A 17,204-nucleotide genomic window follows, 5' to 3' on the forward strand; every position below is an offset into this window, starting at 1 on the left:
TGCAGGCGCCGGTGCCCTCCTCCCCTGCCATTTCTTCCTGCTTCTCCCAGCACAAAGCCTCGGAGCCTGCCGACATGCCCTGCCCCAGTGATCACTTGCCCTTGGCTGGACCCAGCCCTGGGAAATCCGGCTGCCCACGGGAGGCTGCGCTGCCTCATCAAACACAGCAGCATTTTCAAGTAAAGGCATGAGCGGTTTAGCTGTTTATTAAAGAGAAAGGCGCTCCGCCTGCGTTCACTCCTTAGCCTGCGTGAAGAGTCACATCACCGTGACGCATCTTCTCCCCAAGATGAATGAAATCCCGTTGCTTCACCTGCAGCTCCCCGTCCCGCAGCTCCCGGGCTCCTCGCCGCTCTCTGTGGCATGCAGGACGGCAGAAAATAACCGCAAAGTCACTCAGCAGCGAAACCACCGGCATTAGCATCTCCTGAAACAAACGGGATGCTTCAGCCTTTGGCAAACTCAGGCAGATTTCGTCTGTTTTGCATTTTAAAGTGACTGTACTGGCTGGAGCTATCCGAGAGGCCTCAGGCATGAGGAATGTAGGATCCAACTCTCCCCAATAGTCCTTCAGACCAGCTGCCTGCAGCAGGAGAGGTCCCGGGGAAGGGGCAGTGCTGCAGTGGCTCCGGGTCTCAGGCAGAGAAGAGGAGCAAAGGAAGCTGCCCCAGGACAGGGATCAGGCCCAGGGCCAAGCAAGAGGCAGCAGCCTCCTGCCTTCTCCCTTCAGCTCCACGCACCATCCCTTCCTGCCTGCCCCCGGGCTGCTGCCCTGCTCCCAGCCCTTCTCCTGCCCCAAGCTGTCGTACCCACCCTGGCTGCAGGGGAGTCCCTATGTCCCCTGCTGCTGTGACAGCGAGGAGACACTAGAATAGAGGCCATCAGGCTGTGAGCATGCGGGAGATAGATTATTTTCTTTTATTCTGAGCCTCACATGGATCCACGCCTGGGCTTTCTCTTAGAGGAAAGAATTCCTTGGCTATGCTGCTCTGTGCCTTCAGGGATACAACCCTGCTGGGAGAGGGGCTGAGGGAAGTTATTTCTCCTCGCCCCTGCTTTCTCCCTCTGACCCAGCCGGTTTAAAGCTGGGTTTAGGCAGAGCTGCACCTGCCACTGCTGCCACGGGCAAAGGTGGGAGAACAGGGGTCAGGGCTTGGGGTGTGCGGGAAGCCGGCACCTCTCTCAGCCACACCGCAGCAACTCGTGATGAAGTGTTTCTCTTCCCAAGAACCAGATCCCATCAGCTGTAAACAACAGGCAAAAAACACTTATGCTATTGCCCAAAAAGAGGGAGTTTCCCCACCAGGCTGGGAGAGGAGAGAAACAAATCCTGCTGCCAAAAATTTCAGAATTGGGAAACGTTTCCTAGGCTTCAGGCATTTGCAAAACTACAAAGTAAATACAGATTCCCTGGTGGGATGCTCTTGAGCAAGAGCAAAGGTAAAGGATGCTGCATGGTCCTGCCTCCACATGCTGTGCTGTGGAGAAATAGGAATCAGGGCATGTTTTACAGCCTCAACAGCACTGGCTCACTAACAGGGGCTGCGACAGAAAGCAGACACGGTCCCAGATTTTATCCTTACGGAGACCTGACGTTCAACAGCAGATGAGCAGCTTCAAGAAGAAGAGTAGAAAACAAACCAAGACAACCTTTCTCTTCTTCAGTACCTGACCAAGGACTGTGATCTCCTGCTGGGTTGATCCACAGGGCTCCGCTTGCCCTCAGAAGTGCAGTGGGGTGCCCAGCTTAATAAGAACAAGGAGCTTTTTTGGCAGGTGGGTACCTCAGGTCCTGGGCTGTTAACCCTGCCCTGAAACCCAGGAAGAGCACCAGGCTTCAGAGCTCACCCATTTTAAAGCCTCGTAAGTCCCATTTTCAACAGAAAAGCATTTTCAAGTTGTCACAGAGACAGGGAAATGAAAGGTCAGCGCTTCATTGCCTGTCCCTGTCCCCAGCTGAGAGCAGCTATGCCATCCTGGCAAGACCAACTCTAAGGAGAGCCTTCCTTCATGGCCTTGCCATAGGGCTTCACCCACCACACAGCTTTCCAAAACACAGAGCTTATTTTTAAACCCCCAAGTTCTCTGCGTCCCCTCCATCACCCCTAGACTAAACAGCAGCGATTCCTTCCACCCTTCCTTATAGGTCATGTTTTCTAAATCTCGTTATCACACATGCTGATCTCCTAAATGCTCCCTCTTCTCAGAACATGGTCCTCAGCCGCAGGAGGGTGGCTGGACTTCCTAGAGCAGCAGACCAGGGCGTCCTTCTCACGAGACCTGACTCAGGCAGAAGTCAGAGCTTCTTGGCAGTTTGGGGTTTTTTGAGTTGAGTCACTTGTCAGCCTGTAGCTATGCCCCAGATGCATGTTAAAACTTTCCCTTTCTTTTCTCTGCACTGGGCGGTGCACAATGCGTCTTTTGGGCTTGCTTCAGCATCTCAGCAGCCAGAAGAAAGGCAGTCCAGGTCTCAGCTCCAATGTTATTAATAAACACCCCCCATATGCAATGCTAAGAACACCCTTCCCATAAGTAGGGAGTAATTTAGCTGCATTATTTACAGCCCTCATTGCCTGGAAGCTTTTTATTGCACTGTTGTCTCAGCTGCCCTCTTGCTCATAGCGGTGGGAGCACTCACAGAGCATGACCCAGGCTGGAGTCACATCCCAAGACAGCGGAGCAGGAGATAGGGAGAAGGGAATGAAGCTCACAGGCCCCTGCCTGGACGTCTGAGCAGGGATTACATACCCTGTGCAGTACAGCATCCACTGCACTTCAACATTAAAAACAACCAGTGCATATTTCCCAAACCCACAGTGAGGAAAGGGATGTAGGACCGTAGAACCTCCCAGAGTCATCCCCTGACTTTATCAAGACCAAAATTTTGCCTGAATGATGCAAGGAAGTAGAGAAATTTCTCTCCATTCTACTCCATAGGCAGTGATGCTTGAACTAACCGTCCTAAGATTTCTTCCCCTCCTGCACAATCCATTAGCAGGACTCCACAGGAACCTGCCTGGGTCTCATGCTTTGATTACTCTCCTGATTTGCAAGCTATGTCCTTGTGTCCATCAAGTGTGCCCAGAAATCTGCTCCACCCTGTGTCTACCCAACCCTGACGGCTCTATGCAGCCCTCCACAAGGAGATACGTTCTTGTTAGAAATATTTACAAAGCAGCAGAATGCATCTGTCTAGCACAGCACGCTTCTGTTAACAGTGCCACCAACTCAGCCAAAACTGAAGAAGAAGTGGTGCTCCCCCATGGTGGAGGTGGGTCCAGGTGGGAAGGCAGCTGTGGAATGGGTGTCAGGACAGGAAGCTACAGGATGCTACAGCCACATTAGCAGGACTAGAGCTGTCCCACAAGGAGAGCTGGGGGAAGTTCACTGGTGGGACCTGCTGCTCTTCAACAGGAGCAGTGAGCCTGCCGGGCTGCACCAGCCGTGGGACGCACCGTGGTTTCAAGGGAGTGCAAGCCCCTGTGGTAGCCAGCAATGGACTGAAGCTCTCTGGCCCCACACGCCCTGTTTCATCCAGTCTTCAGAAGTTAGAGATTGATTTAAGCTCTGAATCACACGGTTTAATTCTTTTTCTTGCAAATTTGTTGTCATACATGACGATAATGCTTGATAATTACATGTGTCAAGTCACTGTCCAAACTGTTAAAATTAAATTAATTCCTGGGACAATAAGTTCATAATCAAACACTATTTAAATTAAGATTTTGATGATGATGATGATAATTTTATGGAATCTCCTCTTCCTCTTGTTCATGTCAGAGAGAGACACGCAGGGGGTTAGGAAGAACAGCAGTTCTTGCTCAGCTTTGTCTAGCGTACTCCTCCTTCGATACATGTCTGTGAAATCACCTCTTACTCAGCTTTACCACAGTCCCACTCGCTTTCATCTCTCTTCAAAGGACATTCCTCCATGCTTTTGATTATCCCAGTCATACTTTCTTCTTTCCCTTCAACGCTGAAGCAAGCAGATGACCAGCACATGACTGCCAACTCCTTTCACCCCTTGCACTCCAACCATCCTTCGGCCTCCTAATAGCTCATTTTTCTTTTAAACGCCACGAGTCCTCACTGAGGGGTCTAGGATGACTCCTCACCAAGTTATGTAGTACTTTGGAGGGGCTACTCCCAAACTGAAGGAATTTCAGCTATGTTCTTACAGAAGACAGCCCTGGGACATTCACTCCGCAGCTATCCGGCAATAGATCTGGCTTGCTCATCTCTGTTCCTTCGGGGCCTTTCTACATCCTCCAGCGCAGTCTCCTCTCGCTATGATATTAGCATGGACTTAACATTGTTCTTGGTAGAGCACGTCCGTTCTCCTGTTTTCAACTCATTCCAGCTCACCATTGGCCATAGAGTTCCCAGCTCTCAAACACACATTTTAACAATAGCTGGAAACTAAAGCCCTGCACGCAATCTTGTATTTTAGCAGAGTACATTTTTCTTCCTGTTAGATAACATATCTCCTGGAAAAAGAACCTAACATTTTCAGATCCCTTCCTGACCCTCCATCCTTATTCATGAAACTGTATAGGAATCACATATGCCAGGTCATTCCGAGTAAGATGCTAGCCATAAATTAACAGGTCCTCATAGAGCACTTCAGCTGGACATTGCAAAAGTGAAAAAATTAAATACCTCTCAGCTGGTCCTGCTTAAATAGAGGGACGCATTTCTAAACACTGAGACCTAGTGACAACTGTTCATTGAGCTGTTTTCAGTAAGTCTGTCACTTGTCCCTCCGCAGGAGCAGATACAGACATACCTCCTCCAGTGCACAGGAGGAACAACCTGTATGTGGCTGGACAAGCCTGGAAGCTGGAGCGAGGGGACTGGGAAAGCCACCCAGCGCACTTGATGGTGCTCGCCACGAAGGGATGAGAGCAGGGCTGGTAGCTACAGCCTTTCTGTGAGATTTACCTGCCCAAGAGCTCTTTCAGGTCCAACCTACAGAACGATCAGAAGGAGCTCCTGCACGGTGGGATGCTTTTCCCCTCGTACTGTAGCATTCAAGTCAGCTGAGTAAGTGGACTTCAGTAAATGTCTGTTTGCAGTCACTCAAGTTCACAGTCCTGAGCTACAAGATCCTCCCCAAACTCTCAGTACATGTAGATAATTTTAAAATTTGCTCCTGGATTTTATTTTTTTTCTTTCAGTGACACAAACCAACCAATCCAGAAAGGACCTAGAAAAAACCAAGATGACATTTCTTCTATCAGATGAATAGAGTGGGGTTGAGCAAATTCATTTTGCATCAAGCTAGTGCGGAGTTGAAGCTACACCCGCAGTACAGGAGTGACCAGCATGGGTAGGGCAGAGCTCTACCCTGGGTGTGAAGGACAAACGCAGGCAGGCTGTAGACAACACAGTCCTCCCTGGAAAACGGGCCCGAGACTGTCAACTCCAAAAGGCCACATGCCTTTTGGACTACCTCAGGCCCTGCAAAGCCATTTTTTCTCCAGTTGGATGCTTAAGTCAGCTATTGTTTAGCAGAAACAGCTGCACAATAGCTTGTCATCTCAGGGTTTCACTCTGCACTGGAGTCTCTGTCTAAGAGATACTACCCTGGGTGATTTCTTCACAGTTGTTCTCAGCACCAGAGGCGGAAGAGGCAGCACACAGGTCAGAGACGGACTGGAAAGCTCCCAACGGCAGGTCACCAAATAGGACAGACGCCTTGGTTGTCCCACACCGACAGCCTGATGTCCAAACCACAGTGATGACAGACCTGGTGCAATTTCCAGGAAGCCTCTTTGCTGCGGTCTCCAGAGAAATCACCACATCCCTCCTTTCTCAGGAGACCTCACCGCTGGTGCCAAGGTTTGCTGGCTGCTGGTGCCTGTTGTTCTCTGGTTACAGATCCCCTCTGAGGCTCTCCAACAAACCAGGAGCCTGAAGAGGAATTGCTGTCCTTTAGCCTTGGCTGGCAAACTGCTTGGTGTTCTTCTCTTGCCTTGCAACCAGCTGGTAAGTACCAAGCCTAGCTCCATAACCTTCACAACCCTCCAAGGGCAGCCACACCTGGCCTGTCTGAACAAATGGAGGAACTCATACAACAGCAAATAGTTGCTTTCTCCTGGTGAACCGACTTGCTCATCAACGCCAGCTGTAAAAGCTGATCAAAACTACGCAGAGGTCTTTATTCAAGCATCAGTTGGAGCCAGAGGAGCAGGACTAACAGAGGCGCCAGTCAGAACAGCTGCTTTGCAAGACTAATTTTAGTGACCTGTATTTATGGCTCTTTCACAGGAGATGGGTGAAAGAGCAGGGTGTTTAGTTTTGCAAACCCCAAGCCAAACACAGCCTCTGATTCTAGTCCAACCCAAAATCTATTGAGCACTTTTAAATCCTCTTTCACCTAAGGGTCCCAAAGCATTGCATGGAGATGTCTGCTTAATCACACCACCACCTTAAGTATTTTGGATGAAATACAAGCCACTTGCCACATCAGAGCCCATGACTGGAGCGAGGGCACAGCGTTACTCATGCCCTATAATCCTCTTCCTGTAGCAATCCTCCCTGCCATGTAAGCATAGTGTTTTCTTATTTCATTAAGTTCAGGTTTCACTCCTTTCACACAGTGTTTATCCCTAAATTATTATTTGCAACAGAATTCAAGCTTTGAGATAGAATATGGGCTAGAGTTTTACTATTATTTCTTGATCTCTCAATTAAAGCTATTGCTACACACAGCAGACAGGCTCATGCAAGAGCTGCTCTACTCCAGCTGCTTCCAAGCCAGCCTGGAGAACAAAACCAGAAAGCAGGTCCCAGACCCAGACTGGAACCCAGTCAAAGCCAACCAGGAACAGTCTCCAGTTTCAGATTCTGGGCTCAATTTTAAAAGAAGGGAAAAAAACACAGGTAGGATTGAGGCGGGTGAAATCCAACTCTCACAGCATCCCCATCTTACCAATGAGGAACCTACAGCACAAGGTTTAATTCTCTTTCTTGCAAATTTGTTGTCGTACATGATGGTAATGCTTGATAATTACACACATCAAGTCCACTGTTCAAACTGTTAAAATTAAATGACTTCCTGGGACAATAAGTTCCAGAATGGAAGACAATTTAAATTAAGATGATAACAGTAACCGTTTTACGGGGTCTCCTTCCCCTCTTGTTCATGTCACAGAGACACATGCGGGGAATTAGGAAGAACAGATAATGTGACTTACCCGGTGCTGCTCAGAGCTGCTCGGAGCTGAGCTCAGAGCATGTGAATGAAACCAGATAGCCTGTCCACTGGCTCTATCACTACCACTTCATACATTATTCATCTTGATCTTGCACAACACAGGCCTTGAAATCAGAACCCAGAGGCAATTAGGCAGGAGCAGAGCCAGCTCTGCGGCAGCGGGTGAAAAGGCAGAGCTGGTAAAACACCCTGCTTTGTGTTTTTTGTTGCCCCCACCCTGCTTTGCTTTGCTTTGCTTTCCTCAGCTGCTGCCCCAAGGGTGCCCCTTTCAGCTGCCAGCCCAGGTGGATTTGCATGGTCCATAGGTGGCTGCTGCTTATTTGCATCTGGCTTTGGGTGGTACCATTAGACCTGAGCTGCTGTACCCTCTTGCCCTGCAAGAGGAGACACCCAAGCCAGCGCATAAAACACCCACCTCAGCTCCAGTGTCCTCGCAGCACTGGTATTTAAACTCTTAACAGCAATTTTCTCTAAGCTATACCTTAACCTCTTCACTCCTGGCACCAAAACCTGCATGAGCTTGGAGTGTGTCTATGCCATGAAAGTCCATTTTAGAAATGGACATCTGTTAAGATCACCCAGCTACAAATTAAGAAACTGTTCTCCTCAAAGCCTGTCACTATGGCAGTCCCAGCGTCTCCTGTTCAGATGAACAGAACCTCTAACTTTTTCCAAAGCCAAAGGGCTGCCTCGCTCCATCCCTTCTCCCTCTGGAGCACACAGCAGTCTGTGGAAGAGCAGAGCCAGTTTGGCTGCTGGGCACTTAAATAACTCCCTGTGCTTGTTTTGAAAGACCTTCTCCATCCATCATTGCTTGATGGAGCGGGTATGAGCGAAAGACCAAACAGGTTTTAGCACTAGATCTCACCATATAAAGAGCAAAGAAGTGCCCTGCCAGCTTGTCACCTTGCACTTTTATCTATAAAACATAACCTTTCAAAGAAGTTCCCACGGGAGGCAAGAAATGTGAGACAGCCACTTCCCTCACCCACATTGATACTGTAGATCAAGCATGGCTTTAAACACCTCCTTTCCCCTCCTCTCCCCCACCTTTCACGCCTATCCCTACCAGGTAACACGACCTGTGTAGTTCCACCTGCTGTAAACCACTCGATATCAGATTAAAAAATCACATTTGTCTCCCCCTGCAGAGACTGTCAGCATTCGCCATGGCCAAAAGGCATCAGCAGCACTGATAAGCCTTGCTTGATCCTCAGCTGCTGTACGTTGTTCTGGGAAGGGGCTGTACCAGTGTAGACCAGGCAAAGCTCTGGTCTGGACCACCACTGCATCCAAACACTGTAAGGTCTTTAGGGCTGGTTATTCATTCTGCTTGTACAGCACAGTGAGACTGTGGTCTCTGACTGCAATACAGGCTCAGGCAAAAGAGCTTTATGGCTGTGCATCCAGATGGGAAATCCTTTTCTCTTGTTGTAGGGAAGAACTTACCAATTATGTTTTCTACAGACAGCATCCAGACAAAAAAAAACCCTACTGGTACATCAGAGTTTTACAAGGGTTGAGACATGATCAAAGGAATTCTTTCACACAGGCAGATTTATTTGGACGTGTGGATGATGTTCCACTTCACCCAAATCCCAAGCTCAACCATACCTTTCCGTGTTGGACTGTCTCTCTCCACACAGCACAGCAGCACATGGTCACACAAGGGAGTCTGAATTTGTACCCCAGACAAGGATTTTTAAGCCTGCCCATGGCAAATCATGGGTCAAGCTCTTGAGTAAAGATTTCAAGGACGGAACAGAACTGCTAAACCCTTTGCTATGAACTATCATGTTAAGAAGAACTTTCATCATCTGCAAACCTCAATTTTCCTACCTACAAGAGAAGGACGACAGTCTCTTGACTCCCTGGGTGTTGCTAGGATTAGACAATGTTTGCTCAACATTAATGTAGATTTTGGTGTCTTGTGTTATTGCTACTGTCACATTATAGAAAGGTCAATGAACACAATCCAGTGAGTCAGAGCCTTCCCACAGCATTAGTGTAGTCCTCAGAGCTTAGCCAGGCTCTGTATTTGGATAAAGCCCACCACAATCCCACCCTTCAAAGATCCCAATGTACGTCAGTGGCAGCTCTTTCCTGTTGCTGCCTCATCTCTATGTTTAGGACAAGGAGCACTTGGAAGATGATGCTGAAATTGAAGCAGGGAAAGAAAACTAACCCAAACCACACATATGGGGGCGGAGGGAGAGAAAGGGTAAAAATAAACCAAACTCCCCTCAGAAAAACTCCATAAAGAGCATCTAGCCAGAATCAGAAGGCAGGGAGGGAAGATTTAGGTAGAAATTAAACAGAATTTAGGGAAAAATGAGTCTCCCACTTCTTCTCCAATTAGAAACCTTCAGCAAGAATCTCTTGCCAGGCCAGCACCTCACGTAAAACAGCAGTCATGTTACCAAACCTGTTTCATAATGCACTTGGAACTATTGAAGACCTCATATATTCTCCAACAAAAATACAGACTTCTTTCTGGGAAAAGCATTGATTCATTGACCCTACAATTCTTACCTGGAAACCTCTTGCACTCCATGAACTCAAGGCAGAGCTGCAACACCAATTCCTTGCACCCTGTCCCCTGGCTGGAGACATTATGTTTCTTGGCTCTCCAGCCAACTGCGAGGTATGCTGCCTCGTGATCAGAAAGCCACACTAACCAGCCATATCCCAAATTCTCTAGGCTCTCTGCCATGGAGTTGTGAGTCCAAAGTCCTGAGAATGCTTACTTTCAACGAACAACGTACAAATCAAACTGTGGGTGGGTGACAAGAATATTTCAACACACCAAAAGCAGAGAAAGGCCAGGCAAATGTCTCGTCTGGGACTTTCTTCTCTCCTCACCCTTGGCCTTAAGTACTTCATCTCTGCATCCCTTATCATAGAATGGTTTGGCTTGGAAGGAACCTTTAAAGGTCATCTAGTCCAACCTCCCTGCAATGAGCAGGGACATCTTCCACTTACCTCTCCCTCAACACAGCCACCCCATCTCCACTACCTCCCCTATCACAATAGCTTTATCACTGCAGCCTACTCACTGCAAACTCCCCATATCCTCCAGCTCATACCACTGCTTCCCAAATCCCTCCCTTCTCTCTTCCTGTAATCCCCCCATGCCCTTACTTCTCCCTACAGCCTCACCTTCCCACCACACCATTTCCAATGCTGATCAACACCACAAATCACAGATACCCTAAAGCAACTATTGCATACTGAAAGCTTTTTGAAAGTTCTTCTCTGATACAAATTTTCAGTACCTTCAGCTCGTGGCAACATTCAAGATGACCCACTGCTGGCTGACCACTGCCACCCCATGTGCTGGTCAGGGAGGCCAGTGTGAATACATGACAGGATGCCAATTCTGTGCCCAGGGCACAGGAGGGCGGCGAGACCAGAAGAGCAACGTGCTCAGCAGCACAATACAACAGGCAACAAGACGTTGCACTGCGGACTGTGTGTTGTGGGGTCTGTGCTCCACTTGGAGCTTCCAGACAGCTGTTCAAGGAAATTGCCATCAGTGTCAGCCTCATCACTGCTATTAGACATCTCATCCATGTCTGGGCCCAGCTTGAACCCATTTAACTTGTAAGGGGTAATGAGATAACAGCATGACATGTTGCAGCTGAAGGTTATTTAAACACCCATCTGGTACCTGTTATGCAGCATACATCCTATTGTTGTATAGGAAATATATGCCACCTCCCTCCCACATGGAAAGGAGAAGATCTATAGATGTGTCCCATGCTACCCTTTCTTTTTGCGTAGATGAGGTAATTCTCCTTCTCTGTGCTGTTTCTAGCATCGCTTTGCATTTCCTATCTGCATTTTGGGAGATGCAGTCCTTTCCAGGCTGGTGAGACCTTGTGAAAGGACACAAGACCACAATGAAAAATTTGCTATGGACATCTCATCACCCCCTTCACACATCAGTCAGAAGAGGCTCCACACAATCCAGGTTTGAAAGGGTGGACCATAAAGTGTGCAACTGATTCACCCTTTGTAGGACACAACTTGGCACTCCACTTTGTCCCAGAGAGATTCAGGGGTGACAATCCATTTCAGCATTCATGCGACCACACTCCATTCTACAAAGGAACAGTGAAGTATCTGCTGCAGTCTGTGAGGTGAGCAAGAAAACCTGCTTGCACCTTTAATTCAGCTGTACAGCCAAGAAAATCTACAGATCCCAGATAAACAGCCTCATTTCTTTATTCAAACTCTCCATCTTCCTTTGTAAGATGACTTAGGCTGTTCCCCGTCCCCTGCTGAAATTGCCTGTGAGGCTCTTGCTCTGCGTGAACCCTGAACAGCCGTGAGGGCTGGGTGGTATGATCCCGAGAAATCACGTTTCGTAGCACAAGTGGTCAGCTCTGCAGATGTGTACTCTCTCGTTTTTCTCAGGCATGACTCGGTTTTCTGCAAAAGTTGTTCTACCCTGTAAATCCTGGACTAAAACCTTTGACTGACACCCCATCTAGTGTTCAGCACAGACAAATGCAGGGGACTGCTGCATCAAGGAAACAGTTGACTGAAAAATTCCCATCATTTTTTCAGCATTATTAAACCACCTTTGTGAAAACATCACTTGAGTTGACTTCAAGAGAGCTCTGACAGAGTCCAGGCAACATGTAAACCTGCATATGCCACAGTTCCTTCCTCTGGCTTCTATGCAGCCTCCGGGGCTCCTAATGGAGAGATTGCAGCTGGAAAGCCCAGCAAGCCCCGCTCCTCAGGTGTTAGCTCCTCGCTACCCAAAGCCTGGAGCTTTGAGGACACCCCTCTGTAGATGAGCCGTCTGGGCAAAATACCTTGGAATAATGAGACAAGACTGTAAGCTGTGCCCACCTCAAGAGCCGATGGCAGCTGACAGTGAGGACTCTTTCAAAACAGGGAACAACAGGGCTCCCAAGGTGCTCGGCAGTCAGCAGCACAGGGCACTCGTTTCAAGAGAGACGTCAAATCTTGGGCATGTATTTTGAATACTAAATAATGCTGCTTAGTGTTTTTCCAATGAGATTTTAAAAATAAAATGAGAACTACTTAAAAGTGCTTTTCACATTTTTTTCATTTAAAAAAAAAAAGTTTGCTGAGAAAATGAAAGCTGTTTCAGTGTCTGTCCTTCCCCTTTGCAAACACATTACTTTGGCGGTGGGGAGGATCATGGAGTTGTCAGGACAAAACACCTGCTCTGAGAACTTGGTTTCAATAAAGCAGCTTTCTGACGTGTTCAGACCTGTGAGTTGCAGAGCTCCAGCCACTGCTACAGAAACCTCTGGGCTCTGCGATGCTAGGTGCACAACCCATTCTGAACTAAGCCCAAAACAAGCATTGCTATGTTTCTGGTTAATCACCAGGCCAATTAGCACCTTGGTTAAGATGCAGTGAGGTTCCACTCCTGCTCTCTTCAGAGCTGGGGTTGTTCTGATGAAACTCACTCTACCCATGCAGTGATACCCTCCTCACAACACTTTCGGTTTCCAAGGAGTAGCGTGATAAGCCTGTTAACTCATTCAGAACTCCATCTTAAGGAAACTTGGCTTCCATCCTCTTGAACAGCCTCAAGCCCCACACTCCAGGAAGTTATTCTGCAACTTCTGTTTTGCTCTCCTTTCCTGCTGAGCCAGGCTGGCTTTCAGTTCCCACCATGAAGCTTACGAATGCTGCTGTATTCTTTATTCTTGTGCCCACTTTGACGCCGGCTTTCGACCCTCTCAGCACCTCAGTCTTCATGGGAGGTGCTGCTGTTGCGTGGCAGCTCCTCTCCCCTCACTCCTGGCTCAAGTGCAGTCTGCTGGAGTGCTGCAATATGAAGGACACCCTGGACTTAACAGGTAAGGCAGTGGCAAGGGCACCTTGAGCCAGGTTTTCAGTGGGACCAGCTGATGGTTCTTCCCAGGGTGGTGTGGGCTTCCTTTTTAATGTCTGCTTCCTTTGGGGTGGTTGTGGAGAGAGAAGAGCTACTTCCCACAGTGGTTCTAGAAGGCAAAGGCTGTACTAACCTAAAATTGCTTATCCCACAAGTGGTCATGTACCCGGCTTCTCATGGAAGTACTGGGGCATTTTCCTTGCTCATGTCTTGGTTTATATTGGCAGAAGCAGGCAAAATTCTGGAGGCAAATTCAAGGTTAAGAGCTAATGAAATAATCCCACATCTTCTTGAGAAGGACACCCCAGTGGTATCCCACACCCCAGTTGGTGGTTGCCTGTAATACAGGCAACAGTAATACATTGCTGCCAAATGAGCAGCAATTAGTGGTACGTCTAGATTGAAAACATGCTGCTTCAATTCTCTGAGACAAACAGGCTGGCAGTCCTCAGTGATTGGGGAAGAAGGGGTTGTTTCACTCTGCCTGCCGGAAACTAGTGCATGGTCTGAAAAAGACCTTATGCAACTTTTTATCCATTAACTCCTGATCCTGCCACCTGGAAATCCCCCTTCTCTTTGTCACAAGATTACAAATATTGCTTCATTTCAGAGCGGGGATGCAGATTTCAAAACAAATCCTCAGTTGTTGTAGACGTGTGTGCCTTCCAGGTACTTCAATCAGTCACTTCCTACCAGCTCTGGGTCTGGCTGCTTACAAACAAGCTGTTTGTACAGTGTCCTTTAGCTACTGAAACACCAGTTGTGGTACTTTTTAAAGAGAACTTGATGTAACAACAGAAGCACATTTGTCTATAAATGTGAGGTATGCTGGATGCCACAAAAACAGTTAACAAGAATTTAGCACATGCAGTGAACAAGTCCCTGCAAATGCATTAGATCCCATCCTAGGACCTTATAGGAGGCAGTAGCCACAACACCGCTGGGACTCCTGCCTCTCATACAAACTGCTTGTTTCCGATAAATGCCATCGAGAGTCTGATTCATGAGTCTGCTCCTCCGCTGGATGCTCTGCTGATTCACTATCTTGTCATGGCTGAAGGGCAGTGAACATTTGTTCTCCCTGATGGTCATTCAGCTGCACCTGGAAAAAAACTGGAGGAATAATATGGCATTTTCTGACTTTTCTCTCCCCTCATTCCTTCAGTTATAAAGATGGATTTGGAGCGAAAAGTCTTTGGCCAGCATCTTGCTATCGAGATACTTCTGAGGGCTCTGGGCACAAATATGCGCTCCAAACGGCCCAGGAAGCCCCTGGTGATGTCCTTCCACGGCTGGACTGGAACAGGCAAATCGTTTGTCAGCAGTATCATCGCAGAAAACCTCTATCAGCTTCACATGACAAGAAAGAGGTTTGTGCACCACTTCAGCACAGTACTGCACTTCCCACACCTTTCACATGTTCATCTCTATAAGGTACTTCCAGCTTTATCTCACTTTCTCCAATTTATCTGCAATTGCGAGTGCAAGTCCCGGGTAATTTTGCCTCTTCTCACAGGAGCAGCTGCAGAATTGGATTCGCAGCAACGTCAGTACCTGTCCAAGGTCCCTTTTTATCTTCTCTGAGATGGATCAGATGCCACATGGCCTCATAGACTCTATCATGCCATTCCTTGACTACCATGAAGAGATTGATGGTGTTTATTATGGCAAGGCAATCTTCCTCTTTCTGAAGTAAGGAAAGCTAAAGATGAAAGAATTACAGTCCCACAGGATCTGCAGGGACAAAGGGAGAAATAGCTGCTGATATGTTTGTAGCTGACTGCAGCGCAGCTGAGTAGCTCAAGGTGCCTTGCTGTCTGTCTTTACAGCCTGTTGTCAATGAACATGATCAGCCATCTTGTCAGCCAGAAGACCTAAGCTGTTCAAAACCATAAAGAGCTGTCCCAGGGCTGAAAATGCTACCATTCCTCAAGTGAATGGGAAACCACCAACTAGCCATGGTGGCTTCCAAGAGTACTGGAGATGCCACTTCCACAGTGGTCAGTAAATATGTTTTCTCCAGCCCTACAAAACCACCATTAGGCAGAAGGGTCTTTGTAGGATGGATGGGACTCCCCTAGGGATGTCTTTACTTGCAGAGAGGGGAAAACTCACCTGTTGAAGGACACTTGAACACACAGATCAAGGGAGCACAATTCCTCCAGGTATTACTCCTGCTAAATCCCTTTGCTGAGGGTCACGCAGCTCTGTTCACATCATAGGATGGAAGCAAGCCCGAACCCCAAGCTTTGGGCTGGCTTACCTCTCAGCTTGCCTTTACGTTCAAACACGTGGCCAACTACCTATTTCAGCTTGGGGCAGCAATTACCACAGTAAGCAGTGGCTTGTTAGAGAGCCTCTCAGCAACACCTTGTAGTATGACCAATCCCCCTGCTCTGCTGCAGTGACAAAGGCAGTAGCTCAAGCCACTGTGCCAGTGGAGAGCTCATCCCATCAGACGCTGCTGTCAGTTGGGAGATAGTGTGGTCCTTGTCACTTCCCATATCTGGGCAATGCCTGCATGTAGGGACATGTCACCTCCACCCCAGTGCAGATTCACACAGAGTGACTGAGACCACTGCCAAGATCTGAGCAATAAAGATGGCAAAGATACAGCTCTAATGAGTCAGTGAATCTCTTTCCTAACAGCAATGCAGGTGGAGATAAAATAACAGAGATTGCTCTCGATTACTGGAGAAGGCTGAAGACAAGAGAAGACATTCCTGTAAAGGAGCTCCAGTCTCTGCTCTCAGAGGAAATTTTTAGGAACAGAAACAGTGAGTACCTCTGGGCTCAGGGCTCAGTCCCAGGACTGCTGATGTGCTCTGTCTTCTGCAAAATGATCCATGAAGCATGCAGCAACACACTGGCCTCTGCAGCACTCTGATGGTAAAACTCCCCATTCTCTCTTCCAGGTGGTTTCTTTCACAGTCAACTGATCCAGAAGAACCTGATTGACTATTTCATCCCTTTCCTTCCTCTTGAGTATAAACATGTGAGAGAGTGCGTCCGGGAGGAGCTGCACGTGCAAGGGCATCCCAAGGATGAAGACCTCATCACAGAGATTGCCTTGGCAATGACCGACTACCCCAGTGAAGAGAGACTCTACTCCAGCAAAGGCTGCAAGACTGTGGCCTCCAGAGTGACTCTGAGCATCTAGGCACTACAAAGCCAAATGCCTCCTCTTCTTGTGACAGGACCACAGCAGATGGAAGAATCAGTAACTCCCTTTCTCCTTCCTGCAGCTCAATCTACACACTTTTCCTTAAAGGGATTCAAGCTGCCCCATGCCAGAGGCACCTTTCGTAAAGCTCTTGAATAAATAAATACATAGGACACTGCAACAATTATGGTATAGAGTGAGCAGAAAAGGGACATACGTGGGTGATGAGGCTTGCTCTCCTTGCCACAGAAACACTCCCAAACAAAAGTATCTTAAAGAGGAAAATCTCCCACTGTTGTGGTAAGAGTGTTTGCGCCTTAAGTCCTAGCATTGCCCTAGTTAATAAAATCTACTAATAAATAACTTTCTCAGTAATAGTATCAGGCTGTTTTATACTGGCGGTCACCTCCATCTCTCACAGAAATCACACAGGAGATCAGCACCACAGGTGTGGAAACCTGAGCACAAAGGATGAGTTTTCCACACCGTCAGCAGGCCCCGGTCAGCGTCAGTGCCCTGGCTCAGCAGCCATCTGCCCGGCGCGCGGGCCCCCCCCCCCTCACGCCAGTGTGGTTACCCTGTCCTGGCCGAGCTGCTTGCGCTGGGGAAGGCCGTGCGGCAGCGCCTCTGATCAGTAAATGAACAGGATGCAGAAGAAACTTCCTAATCTCCACACCAAGTGCCCACGACATTTCTCGGGTGGGCTGTGGGCAGCTCCTCCGTGGTTTGCTCAGCCTGATGCAATCACCCATGCCTGCCGGCACGCTCCCGACCGCTGCCTCAAGCCCTGCTGCTGGCGGGGAGAGGAGGCGTACGCTTGTGGCACAGGATGGGGAGCAGCATTTGCGCTGGTGTCTTGCAAGAAAACCCGGCGGGGTGGGGGGACAGGCACAGAAGATAGGGCTTGGGTTGCTCTGAGAGGCAATGGCAGGGACAGG

The 17,204-nt window shown here is 48.4% G+C and overlaps 1 protein-coding gene across 1 annotated transcript; it reads left to right on the top strand.

The window, feature by feature from the left end:
* The first annotated feature begins 12,881 nt into the window (after positions 1 to 12,881).
* LOC104625936 (torsin-1A-like) lies at positions 12,882 to 16,263 on the top strand. Its single transcript, XM_010293712.1, has 5 exons — positions 12,882 to 13,068; positions 14,269 to 14,537; positions 14,620 to 14,795; positions 15,753 to 15,880; positions 16,019 to 16,263. The coding sequence occupies exons 1-5, from the start codon at positions 12,882 to 12,884 to the stop codon at positions 16,261 to 16,263; spliced, it is 1,005 nt and encodes a 334-aa protein (XP_010292014.1).
* Positions 16,264 to 17,204: the final 941 nt, after the last annotated feature.

This window comes from Phaethon lepturus, unplaced genomic scaffold (assembly GCF_000687285.1).
Source record: "Phaethon lepturus isolate BGI_N335 unplaced genomic scaffold, ASM68728v1 scaffold41278, whole genome shotgun sequence".
In the NCBI taxonomy this organism is placed as follows: domain Eukaryota; kingdom Metazoa; phylum Chordata; class Aves; order Phaethontiformes; family Phaethontidae; genus Phaethon; species Phaethon lepturus.